The 13,775-nt window shown below is 34.1% G+C and overlaps 1 protein-coding gene across 3 annotated transcripts; it reads left to right on the top strand.

Annotated features, from left to right (window-relative positions):
- Nucleotides 1–212: 212 nt before the first annotated feature.
- Nucleotides 213–13,181, top strand: LOC134253487 (protein Wnt-2b-A-like). Of its 3 annotated transcripts, none has more exons than XM_062736008.1 (5): nucleotides 213–1,062; nucleotides 8,049–8,284; nucleotides 11,327–11,607; nucleotides 12,161–12,425; nucleotides 12,652–13,181. In XM_062736008.1, the coding sequence occupies exons 1-5, from the start codon at nucleotides 929–931 to the stop codon at nucleotides 12,894–12,896; spliced, it is 1,161 nt and encodes a 386-aa protein (XP_062591992.1). In that variant the 5' UTR covers nucleotides 213–928; the 3' UTR covers nucleotides 12,897–13,181. The 3 variants fall into 3 exon arrangements, with proteins under 3 accessions (XP_062591992.1, XP_062591993.1, XP_062591994.1); XM_062736009.1 differs by having other exon boundaries at nucleotides 214–1,062; nucleotides 11,330–11,607; XM_062736010.1 differs by lacking the exon at nucleotides 213–1,062 and adding an exon at nucleotides 2,225–3,019.
- The last annotated feature ends 594 nt before the right edge of the window (nucleotides 13,182–13,775 follow it).

The raw sequence follows: 13,775 nt of genomic DNA, 5'->3' as shown, positions 1-13,775 counted from the left end.
GAATGATATTGAAGACGTTTTCGAAAATGATGCATTTTTCTGATTTTCGGTATCAATAAAAAAAAAAAACAGAAACGCTTTATAAAATCAATTTTCGAAATTGCAAAATTTAACTCCAAAATAAACTTGCAGTTGAAACACAAGATCACTCTGAAGTTTAGATATACATGTTCTTACTTATTCGGAACGTCACCTTTGTCATGAGTCTTGCAAAAAATAAGATAATCGAGCATACAAAAAAATTGACTATTCAGCAAAGAGCATGCACTGAGTTTGTTTGAAGCAACAAGACGTGCAAAAAAAAGTCCTATGAAGTATTCTCTTTGAAACTCAGCGTGCATGTCTGGCGCAATTGATTATTGGCCTGCGGTCATATTAGAACATTTTTTCCTCTCTCGGGCAGTGGGGCTCTGTCTCGGGTCGATGGTCCTTCACGTTTTGTCATCTTTATCCCTCTAAATCCACTGAAGTACTAAAACACTCAGGATATCCTCAAAATGAATTTATGAAGCATGTCAATACGAAAGAAAAAATCTGTTATTAGCAACATGGCGCTCATCAGAAATCTCTCAACTTCAAAGGGTTGCAGACCTTCTTCAAATCAGGGCTTGGTGTTGGTTTCTTTGAGAATCCGTTTGCCGTCTGCTTCAGTTATTATGAAATTAAATTCTGAGTGAAATACAATAGTTGGGTTTCTCTCGGCTCAGCCCTCTATGTTGAACTTACGTTATAGCTTTCAATTAGGATGCTAAAAACTAACAAAGCACACTTGCGGACAGGCATTTGCGTAGTGACTGAACTTTATCCAAATGAGATGGAAGGGTTTCTTTTTCATGTATGATTTATTCTGTGGATAATCTTTTGTACATATGACACCTGTGAAGAATTTCATGGACCCAGTTAATTCTTACTTAAGTGGAATTAATTAATGACAAATGTACGATGCATCTCACTAGCAGGAAAATTTGGGATGAATTTCCGTAACGCACTACTTCTTGTTTGTCTTTTGTTTTTGTACGTCGCCGGAAATTCCCGTCCAGACGGAAGTTTAGAAATATTAATGTAAGTTGTCAAGTTAATATGATTCAAATAATAAATTAAACACATTTAGCTCATGGAAAAAAAAATGGATGCGAAATTTTGTATTTTATAGACAACTAACTTCTAGACACTCTTACAATTTATCAAACTAATCAATCATATCTCTCAACTATGTATAATAATTAATAAAAAACATATTTCATGAACATGTATCCCTAAAGAATTTGTACATTGTAAGTATCTATATATACTTATCTAGTCTTGAAATCTTGCAGTTATTTTGAAATTTGTTAATTAAGTCAAAGAATCTAAGAAACTGCACTCATTTATGAACTACAAGCAACAATTAAATATATTAAGAAATCCATTGATGATAAAATACCGGTATATAATGTTCAACAGAGGTCTTTCACCCAATTGTCTCCTGTTCTCGTGTACAATTTGTCTCCAATAAAGATGGTTTATATAATGTTTTGAAAGAATAAATGGTGTATAATTTATAAAACTTCATAACCATAACCTGACTTACATGAAATATTTTATCTATATTCCATTCATACAAGCCGTACACGCCTATCTTCCTCTTAGTAACGTGTAGTTGTTTATTCCAATAATCCTTCCAAATTTTGTACTGATAGTAATTAACGTTCTAACAGATAAATCGCGTCGAATAATCGAAAGTTGTCATACGAACGATCTCTGCAAGGAGGTTCGCTGGCAACCCGCACGTGCAAAAGAATGCCATTGAGGTAGATAAGACCAATTTTAATGGTCACACCTTTCAGACAAATTTTATATATGGATATTTTTAAAATTTCAAAAAAAGTATAATAAATCAATCAAAGAAAGGCTAAGAATTTTTAGTAGAAGGTTGGCTGGTTTCAATGTCTTTTCTTCGAAACTTATTTTTTTCTCTCAAATTTTTCAGTGGCATATTTTTGCGAAAGTCAGATTCGCAGAAATAAATTGAAAATTTAATGCGTTTGTGTATTAAACCTACCAGTGTTTGTTTATTGAAAATAGACGATTATATAGCATATTCTTCGTTACAAAGTGAGACTCATTCCGGTTTTTTTTTTTTCGAGTGTGATGTAAGCGCAGCCTGTTTCTAGCACCCTCTCCTAGACTGTACTCCTGACCTTTAACCCCGAGCTATGATCAGATAAAAAAAGAGGGGGGTAATATAAACGTCTATCAAGACGAACTAAGGAAAAAGATACACCTTTTTATTATTTTTCCCTCTTCATTTGAAAATTATCAGATTTTCGATCGCTTCCAATGACGGACTATAAGAGAAGAAGAGAAAAAATTTAGTAGGAGTGAAAACCAAAGATTGAATATGTGGTGATCGGGAATATGTCGTTGGTGTAAATGGTCATGTGAAAGGAATTTCTGTATCAATTTTACTGGCTTTTGTTATAGCTGTTTATCCTCCAAGCAAAAGTGACCAAAATATTATTGGATTATTTACCCAGCTATTTAAGAATTAAAGCAATATTATTTCTTTAGCCCCTGCTTTGTCAAGTTGAGAAGACGTTGGGTATTAAAGAGATTTGACAGGAGGGGAAAGAGGCTGTCTTGTCAAAAACAAAACTATTTCGTGTTTTTTAATCAAAACTGAAGAAAAAAATCGAAGGAACTTTTCTTTTTTTAATTTTGATCAATTTTCTACCCAGAATAGATCCAATCGGTGTCTGGAAGATTGTTTTTGAAGAAGATTTTGAAAAATCCATTGGAGATGAATTATAAAATTTTTAAGATATCGTGGATGATTTAAAGGACTTGTTCAAGATTAAATGAGATTTTATTAAACTGATCTGTTGACTTAATTTGAACATGACATAAGTAGGTAATTGATACATCGAATGACTCGTACTATCCCTGATGGGTTACCCGCGATGACATCGAAGTTTCTGCTGAATGGATTTCTATTAATTCTAGTCGGATTTCTTATAGTGCCCGTGGAAAACACATGGTGGTGAGTTACTTTATAAAATACTAATTAAGAAGACTTAAACAAATAAATGATTAAGTCACATTAATTCAAATAGTTTGTTTAAATTGACCGGCTGCATATTTCATGAATGATGTTCTTCGTAACTCTAAAATACCAAAATTTTTACTCTGTTTATGAATTAAATTGCTTTCAATTAAGAATAATGTGAATCTTGAATCTGTAAATTGATATGAAGTTCCTAAAATTCTTTTTAATCGTATTCACTTTAAACGCGTATAAATTGATTATTCTTGTACGTTTCAGTATTTTGATGCAATTTATAACAAATATATTTCAAACGTGTGGTATCTGCAGCTGCATGCAATTTTATGTTATTAATCTGCACGCACTGCTTGACCAGGTATCTTAATTCTCGTTTATACGATAGACGACGAGAGTTAATAGAGAACGATTTATCATTCCAGGAAATGCAGTAATATTATGGTAGCAATCGGCATTGATTTATCTCCCTTTAACAAGGACTAGCGAGATTTGCCGAGATAAGGGGTAGAGAGGGCAGGTATTGCTCAGAACCTACTATAACTTTTATTGCTAAATTATGACAAAAGTGTTATAAACATCTCAAAGACAAGATAAGACGAACTCCCTTTCCCCCCGAAATTTAACAGCTATAATCATTAGGGTATTTAATTAGACCCCTAAAAAGCTACAAAAAGAGAGATATTTTTACATTCCAACTGCGATCTTAAAGTTTTTATAACAGCAACAAGATATTCATTTGATATAATACTTCTGGAATTTGTTAGGTAAAAATATATATATATTCTTTTAACTGAATGAATATATATGCACGTGCCATGCTTTGATTTACAACTTTTGCTTCACATTCTAACTCGTCTACATGGATTACTAGGGACAAATTATAAGAAACGCCTCAGATTTATCAAATAATTAATGATTTTAAAAATAACTAGCAAACAGACCATGAATTTTAAACGTATGTCTTACCCTATGTCTAAGATGAACGCAGTATCGTTAATGTAGATATGAAATATTGAAATACATGGGGAGACGTAATTTTTTTCACTAAGAAAATTAACTTAAATTTTTGTTGAATATCACAGAAATAGATTTACATTTATCTATATTACACATACGTAAGCCCTTTACTTCTTTTGAGAATTTAAAAAAAAAAATATCTGTCAGGTACATATGGCGTTGATTTCTGGACAACAGAAGAAACAGTTGCAAATGCGGGGGGGGGGGGGGGGGGGGGGGTTATCTTGTTTCAATTTTCGACAAATGATTATTGCTTTGGATGTGTAATTATTATTTTAATTTGATGGACCTGATTTATATCTATTAATCTATTAATTTGATTGCATTAAACACGGTATTCTTTTTTATTAACATATATCAAATATCACAAAACCTTGACATTCTTTGACACGTATATCGCTAAATTAACAGTATAATTAAGTTCAGTATTATTTAATTTTCTAGTACATAGCCAAAGCAAATCTTATTGTTCCTTCCAAACCATGCTGAGTTTTAGATAATAAGCAGCTTAAAGTGAAATTTCACCTGAATAAAACACCTTACCCGTAACAGATATTACTGTGTTATTTGATTACAGTACATTCTTTAGGGGGTCCAATATAACCGTACTCTACTGTAATATTCAATGACAACGTACGTCATTCAGAATATACCTCAATGTTGTATTAGAAAAAAAAAACAGAATTTGTTTTCCTTCATTCAAGTATATCCAAGATGTACAAATAATTAATGAGCAGAATGTTTTTTTTTCGTCCGAAATTGACTCAGTTTTAATTAATACATAAACTGAAACATATGTACCATTTTCCATTGAATATCGATTCATAAGCCATAAATATAACAGAATGAAGAGCACAAGGAAAATACTTGAAATGTTATAAGATTAGCCGTTAACAGTTCAATTATGCTCAAGTTCCCGACTTTAATCTTTTTAAAGCCGGTATAATTCAACATACGTAATAAATATAGATTTGATGATTGCATACGCGGCAAGATATCGCCATTTTTACGTCCTTTCCCCGTTAGTTTTGGTTGGGTAATTATAGACAGAGAGTCACAGGTGTTAGTTTATAAAAGAATTTAATGGTGAAGAGATGCAGTGAAGGTAGTCTGAAACTCGAACCTCTGACACAGCTACAGTTTCGAGCTCTCTGCACTCTTGTGCCAAATGCTTGATTGGACCAATGACGTCATTAGTCACAAAGACCTAACGTTGTCGATAATATCATGCTCTATAAATTCTAACAAACTATCGAATTACAAATATATGTATATTAGGGATGTCAACGAGTACCCGGTTAACCGGGTACTCGATCGAACGTCCCAGTATCGAATACTAAAATCGGTACTCGGTTACTCGGATGTATATTTTGAAATATTTCTAAGCTTACTTATTAATGCATTTTTAAAACGTAAAATGTTCATTGCACTTGTACATACAGTAATTAGGGTTTCCTATGCCTCTGAATGATCGTTATCGCCTGTGGCAGTGTTTATACAGTAATTATCGTGACCAAACACCTGATGTACCTACCCGGGCTTTTCTCACCTTCGACTGTCTTCTTCCCTTATATTTAGTTTGCTTTAATTATTTGTTTTCATTGAACATCGTTTAAGGTCCATTATATTTAAACAAATTAAATAATTTTGTCAGTTCTCTAAGAAGCCGTATATTCTCGGGAAAGAGACAGACGATATTGCACGCGCGATTGTTGATTTGGATGCATTTGATTACATGGTAATTAATGCAAATGGTTGAAGGCTAATGCTTTAAAAATCTTATGTCCATCGTTTCTCCAAACTACAACACACCGTATCGTAATTCTATGAAATCTTGGATCAAAAAGTGTACGAAGATCGTATAAATCCGCTCTGTTATAGGATTTGATCAAGTTTATTCCGTACTACATGTAGCTCAGACAACTTATCACTTGGACATCAAACGCACCAAAGACTTACACTACAATTACGGAACAGATTATTTTTTAAACAAAAACACTGTGAATCATTTCTGATTTTATTTCTCGTATTTATCAGATAAATAAATTGAACTTAAAAAAATGTTAGATTAAATTTCGTCGGACAAATTGGTCATAATTGTTACAACGCATTTGCAGGTAACCTCCCATCGGTTTTATTTCTACAAGAGTTTACAATGTTTTACAGTTATCAATTAACTTGTTCATATCTATTTACACTTTTACCGAGTACCCGGGTACTCGATCGGAAAAACGTCCGAGTAACCGAGTATCAAAAATTGACCGATTTGACATCCCTAATATATATATTTTTTTGATATCCATCGCATGCTTTCTTTAGCGACATATCGTATACATAGTTCAAAGACATGCATTATGGAAAATGCAGAAAATTACAAAATAGTCGAATACACACTGACAAAAGAATTAGAAATACAATGATGTCAGCTAAATATATTACAAATATGCTCTTCTGCTACGTTTATAACAATTGCAATATTACTAGTATCAGTTTGAAACACTATTATAGTTACAAATTCTTAGAACTAAAGGAGATGTTTAGGTATAAGGCCTACTTCATGGCAAAGGCATGGAATTATGAAATACAAAAGTTACAGTATTTGAAGGTTTTCGAAATACAGAGCACGGTGCTTCATGCTGTCGTTATCGATTTCCTCATGGCCCTATAAAATTAATACTTAAAAATAAAAATAATCCACGTTTTACCATTGATAATTACACGCGCAGTACCCGATCATTTCCCACAGCGAGGCTGAGTCTCGTGAATGGTAACGAGATTCTTTTTGGAGACCACGTGACCATTTGTAGAAATTCGCATGCTGAGTTTACGCACAAAACGAATTATCATCAGTGCACGAGTCTTTTGTGGACTGTAAATTAATAATTAATGAGCAAATTAACATGTAATATATTTGCCACGTTGCACATTTATTAAAGATGAGTCTGGATTTTCTTTTCTTTTCTTTCTTTTTTTTTTTTTTTTGGATTAGCAGTCGAAGACAAACATGTTTATATCGTCTAGAAGGGTTTGTTTTATTACGATACGCGGATGCGTTCAATTTTAATTTGTTAGTAAACAAAACAGAAATAATTTCTTGAGAAGTTAGTTACATCATGAGATGAAACATCCAGCCTCTTTTTCAAGAAAATGACTGGTGGATGCTTTTCAAAATGTCGGTGTTAATGAAATGTTCGTGAATATATTGTATAAGCTGTTACAGAATATAACTGACGGTTTAACTAAACCCATTAAAATCTTAACAGAGGAATCCACTTTGTCAGTCTTTGTCGAGAGCAAAATTAGACTCCCTTAAAATGTTAAATTAATACATGGTTACATTATTATGAGTTTTTCTTCTATTTTCGTCGGCAGTTAAAGCAAAAACAGAGAACTAAGAAGGTCCTAAAATGTCTATACCAGACATCCGTAAATTTCAATGTACTTTTAAAAAAAGAAAATAGTATTACCAAGGCTCTACTTACTATAAAATTTAGAGCAACGTTCATGATGAATTCTCTTACAAAATGTTATAATGTTTCCGGATTATCGGTAATCATATACTAGTATTTTAACTGTCTATAATAAAATACCTTTGAAACAAACGTCCAAAGGACATAAATCGTACTTAGTTTATTTGTTCATAGTCTGGCATATTTACAAAGGGCAAAGTAGAACACTTCTGTGCTTTACATAATAAAAGAATAGGTACCTGCTGAAAATCAACATATATAATTAAATATATCTAAAATAAATTGAGCTCGAATTCAAGGCTTACTTGAGTAGTGGATCAAGACTGAAATGTGCAAAAAGAAATACATGAGATAATTCTCCTGAAAATCTTCAAAATAAGGAGTCTGGTCATCGTATACCATGTGTTACAATAACTATATATCGTCAAAGAAGGAAAAGATGGATGCTGACCCCCCTGCCCTCCCATCCTTCATTTTCTAATTGCATCTGAACATCCTAAATCTAAGTGTTTTTGTTATAGGTTTATAAGTCAGCTGCCTCTTCATGCCGTAGGGGCGGGTGTACTCTGTGATAATATCCCGGGCCTGGCCGGTCGACAGCGCCGTCTCTGCAGGATGCACCCGGGGGTGATGGTCAGCCTGGGCGAGGGGGCCAAAATGGGGATCAAGGAGTGCCAGAGTCAGTTCCGGTTTCATCGATGGAATTGCAGTACCCTCGACAGAGATGCCTCTGTTTTTGGAAAAGTTATGCTAAAAGGTAAAGTCTTAGGACATATACAATTAATAATACGAAAAGGTAAAGTCTTCGGACGTAATGATATGCTGAAAGGTAAAGTCTCGTGACATACAATAATGCTGAAAGGTAAAGTCTCGTGACATACAATAATGCTGAAAGGTTTAGACTCGGGACATACAATTACATTATATTATACGGAAAAGTAAAGGACGTAATATTGCTGTTATGTAAAGTCTCTGGACATACATTTTATAATGCTGAAAGGTAAAGTCTCGTGACATGCATTAATGCTGAACTGTAAAGTCTCGTGACATACAATAATGCTGAACTGTAAAGTCTCGTGACATACAATAATGTTGAATTGTAAATTCTCGTTACATACAATAATGTTGAAAGATATAGTCTCGTGACATACAATAATGCTGAAAGGTAGTGTCTCGTGACATACAATAATGCTGAAAGATAAAGTCTCGTGACATCAATAATGCTGAAAGGTAAATTCTCCTGACATACAATAATGCTGAAAGGAAAAGTCTCCTGACATACAATAATGCTGAAAGGTAAAATCTCGTGACATATAGGCCTAATAATGATAAAGGGTAAATTCATTGTAAATATACAAAAATGCTGAAAAAGACTCACAACCTTATACATGTATAGTGCTGATAGACATATGTCAAGACAACGTGCATATGGTATTAAATTTTCGATCAATTAATTTGTCATGAAACTGTACATTCTCATATTTATAACTTTGAAACTATAGAAATGGATATGGATTAATGAAAACTGTAAGTCATTTCTTAGCGGAGAGAACATTTTGGGGCATATGGTTATACACACAGTTATATGTCATTTTCAAGCGATAAGCGTAAAGACTTGGTGCATTCGATGTTATATTCTTTCCACCAAAATACATAACCAATTATTAAAAGGCGCGATTTCAAGAGCTCAAAAATCAGGACGAAAATCATCAAGCGCTAGATCTGAGAATTTTGATGAGCTGAAACTGTTTTTATACATGTTAACTTTGTTAGAAAACGATAAAAGCCGAGGGGATGTTGTCATGGGCTTGGAGTGATACCCATAGACCTCACAGAAAGATGAACTTTTTTCAAGAAGTCTATCTTTTTTCTCAATCCATACGACAGAGAGCAGCTCCTGAATTGAAATGACCACCGCATGGGGGCGCAGTTATTCATCGTCCGAAAATCTTGCACCCTTCAAATAATCTAATAAGAATCGTTGAGAGAAAATACATGCGAAAGTTAATGTAAAATCATGCTATTTTTCCGCCTGCGTATGTCATTTATAAATATCAAAACTGGGTTTGGGATTATTTTTTGCGCGGATTTATTTTCTAGAGATAATTGCTATCAGTGGCATTTAGGAGGTAATTAAATAGCTATACAGATTATATGATTTTGTTTTTAGATGCTTCCGCGCGTGTCTTGGATAGCTTTGTGTAATCGTTTTCTGCTAGTTAAAAAATCAGATTAATTGTATAAGTAGATAGTTTCATAATCATAGCATTACAAATACGAATGATCCGACATAAAAAAGGCCATTAAATAGCTACCGTTTGATTATTAATTAAAAATATAATAAAACCGATATTTTAGACTGCATCATGCAAATAGATCTCAAAAAGGCTGCCAAACAACCACATTCTTGCCTTTAAATAAATCCCCTATTACATTCTCATCAAGTGAACTGTTGAATTTCACCATTTAATTTTGCAATTTTTTAATATTCAACGAACAGATGGGATTGTGTAATTGCTGAATTCAGATGAGTGAGGACTTTTAAAATCAAAACTACGCCCGCAATTTCTTACAATTTTTATGATAAAACAGATTGGTATTGAAAATATCTCAAGTTTTTCCCCCACAAGTTTCACGAAAGAAGGTTTCCGGAATGGTAGAATTGCTAATTGCTTTGTAAGAATGTCCACAAATCCAAAGTTATTTCAAAACCTTGATGTACCGTGATTTTGAGTAGGATGGTCAGGCATTTGTGGGAGGTTGTTTAATTAAGGAAATTGTCCAATTTTCTGTAAGAAACACCAAACCTGCAACGGCAATTCCCACTAAATCACATACCTACTAATAGCCAGACCAAACAGCTATCGCCTAGAGAAAAAGATTGGACAAAATTGACCATGTTTGTGCAAAACATTTAAAGCATTACAAAAGAAGAGAACAAAAAAAATTCTCAGTTTTAACGGAACTGAAATCTTTATCCGCACTGCAATTTTTCATTCATCCTTGGTCTGACCCCTATACGGTGTTTTGATTTCATTTAAGTTAAAACCAACAAACTACGAGGAGCTCTCAAGCCGAGTGAAAAGCTTGTATTTTCTGCCTATTATCTTGATAATTGTGGGATAAATGGCTTAAAATTAACGTTCATGTGTAATACGATCATAGACTAATAACCAAACATTTTGACCGTTCAAGAGGAAAAATGTTTGTGTATCCTTTGACCGTGAAAAAAGATTTTCTTATTAAACGAGTCCCGGGTCGCTGGTACGGGCTATGTAAGGTGTAATGTTTACTTGTTGACTTTTTTATTATTCCTTTTTGTTATTTTTTGAGGTACAACTGTTTTATTTAATTTCCCTCCCCTATGGCGGTCTGTTTTTATAAATTCCAAGTTGTTACAATCATTTAGATAAGACATTTCAAGTTGTTTGAATCCAGATTTTTTTTTAAAAGTTAATATTCCACATGTCCCTCATCATAAATATACCAGTGTCATGTATTTTTACTCATGAAGTTAAAAAAATTAATTTCCCCCCTAAACCCATAATGTTTTGAATTGATATTCTAAAATGAAAATTTTAATTATCATCGGCATTCATATTTCAGTTATAATTTTTTTTTAAAAATGATTCGCACAAGATGTAAAATATTTTTTTTTATTTGATTAACATTAACATAATTAGGACAATATTCAGTTTAAGTTAAAAATATAATATCACAAATGTGCAACTAAAAAATTAAAAAGAAATACGTCCCTGATCACTTAAGATTTTGTGAGTAAAAGATCTCTCTGTTTCAGTAGGAAGTCGAGAGTCTGCTTTCGTATACGCCATTTCCTCGGCGGGAGTTGCCCACGCCATTACCCGGGCCTGCAGCAAAGGTAACCTGCTCCAGTGTGGATGTGATCCTAGCAAGGTCGGCAAGAGTCGAGATAAGCTTGGCTGGTTTGAGTGGGGCGGATGCAGCGACAATGTTCGGTGGGCTAGCCATTTCTCTAGAATGTTTATTGACGCCAGAGAGCGAAGGGTGCGTGACGCACGCGCACTGATGAATCTCCATAACAACCGTGCCGGAAGACGAGTGAGTACCATGTATATTGCAATTTCAAGATGTATATAAGTAAAAGACAACTTTCGTTAATCATTTTTTTTCAATATATTTATTATTTGAGATGAACACACATTTGTGGAAATACAAGTGAAAAATGTCCGCCATTTTTGTTCCTATCTCTCGCTATATCTGCAGCGTATATAAGATTTCAATTATACGTGTGAGCGTAATTGTCTTTCGAATTATAATACGTGTTAATGCAGGAAAGTCAACAATTACAGTTGTACAGGTCAGTGTAGTACACAAACAAACACGTAACTGCAATAAAATGTAAACAAAGGTAGTGCAAGATAACTAGCACGAACACGGTCGCCATTCCACGCCGATACCCGTGACAAAAAACAGTCAGGTGTAATGAATCATAGTTTTGTCACATAATGATATCGAAAATGCCGTTTGCCTATTTACGAGTCGTGTTCAGCTTTAAGCGTATTTCCTGTAATTATTATTTATTTCTTTTTAAGGTAACACAATACTTAATTTATATGTGTGTGCCAAATAACATTTTATTTATTTTACACAGGCTGTCAAAAAATTTATGAAACTAGCCTGCAAGTGTCACGGTGTGAGTGGGGCATGCACCATTAGGACGTGCTGGCAAGCAATGCAGCCCTTTCGCCGAGTTGGCGAGTATCTAAAGCGGAAGTATAATGGGGCTACTCACGTTATGATAGACCAAGGTGGTTCCGGAATAGTTGTTGCAAACCATCACTACAAAAAACCCACGAGGAAGGATTTAGTGTATCTAGAGGCATCCCCGGACTACTGTGTCCGAGATCTTTCCATTGGTAATTTTTTTAATCAAAAATATTATATGCAAGAACCCCTTTCATTATGTAGAAAATGGAATAGAATCATTTCAGTGTGAATTCCTTTAAGTAATACAAGTGCCGTATTAATTCCTAGACATTATTTGAAAGAAAAATGCTCTCATCATTTTTTTTCTGTTAAAAGCTCATACTCATGACAAAGAAAACATACTTACAAGTTATGAAATCTATTTTTCTTTTTAAGGATCATTGGGCACCGCCGGGCGCCAGTGTAACAAAGCGTCCTTAGGAACTGATGGGTGTGACATCATGTGTTGTGGGCGGGGCTATGATACAGAAACTGTGACGCAATTTCAGAAGTGTCACTGCAAATTCCACTGGTGTTGTCATGTGAAATGTAAACTTTGTTCTAAGCGCGTGGACATACATACTTGCAAAGGTCCAAGTCTGCATGATAATATTTCACACCGGAAGTCCTTACTTGGATAGGCACTTCCGGTCTTGTACTGACTTCCATATTTGGAACTGCAATTTTCAAGAGTGCTACTGAAATGAGTACATGTAACCACGTGGTTTTGCTGACTTATGAAACATTGGTTATTTTTTACGTGTTATACAGTATTTATTGAAATATTTATATTGGCATTGTTTATATCATATTTATTTGTTGACTGTCATTTTTCTATTTGTTAAGTATGTTTTAAATCTAGATCTTATACATTATGTACTTTTCATATGTACGTTATTTCCATTAAAAAGAATTTCATCCATTCATAAGACCAAATCTTTTTTTTTTAAATTCAAGTTCATATCTTCAAGATTTAAAAAAAAAAAAAACGTATTCTACTTGTCAATATTGCAGAAAAAAATTACAGCCTCTTTACATGGGTTATGTATTATTTCTGCAACAGCTGTAAAATTAAGTTCCGTTTTGACAATCAAAGAATAAATTTTATTATTTATGTATGTATAAATAATCTCATGAAGTAGGATGAAAAATGTTATTAAAATTGTTCAGCTATTTTTCCATTTGTCCGCTCAAGATAAGGAGTGACCGTTCAACAGGGATACTCACTCTTCCATGGCACCTGATCCCAACTCTAATACTGCTCTGCTCCAAACTGGTAGTCGCCCGCGTGGCGCAGTGGTTAGAGCGTCTGCTCTAGAGTTGCGAAGTAAGGAGTCAATCCTTACGTCGCGTGTTCGAATCCCACTTCGGGACGTGGAGACCGGTCCTTCGGATGAGACCGTATAAACCGAGGCCCCGTGTCGCAGTAGGTGCTGGCACGAAAAAGATCCCTCACTGCTCAAAGGCCCAGAGTGCCGAGTATAGGACAAAATTTTTAGCCCTCCATCGGCAAGTGGTGG

Source organism: Saccostrea cucullata, unplaced genomic scaffold (assembly GCF_032062105.1).
Source record: "Saccostrea cucullata isolate Sc308-1 unplaced genomic scaffold, CSIRO_AGI_Scuc_v1 ctg1390, whole genome shotgun sequence".
Lineage (NCBI taxonomy): Eukaryota > Metazoa > Mollusca > Bivalvia > Ostreida > Ostreidae > Saccostrea > Saccostrea cuccullata.
Note: the sequence above shows the minus strand (reverse complement) of the source record. Positions and strands in the feature narration are given on the sequence as shown.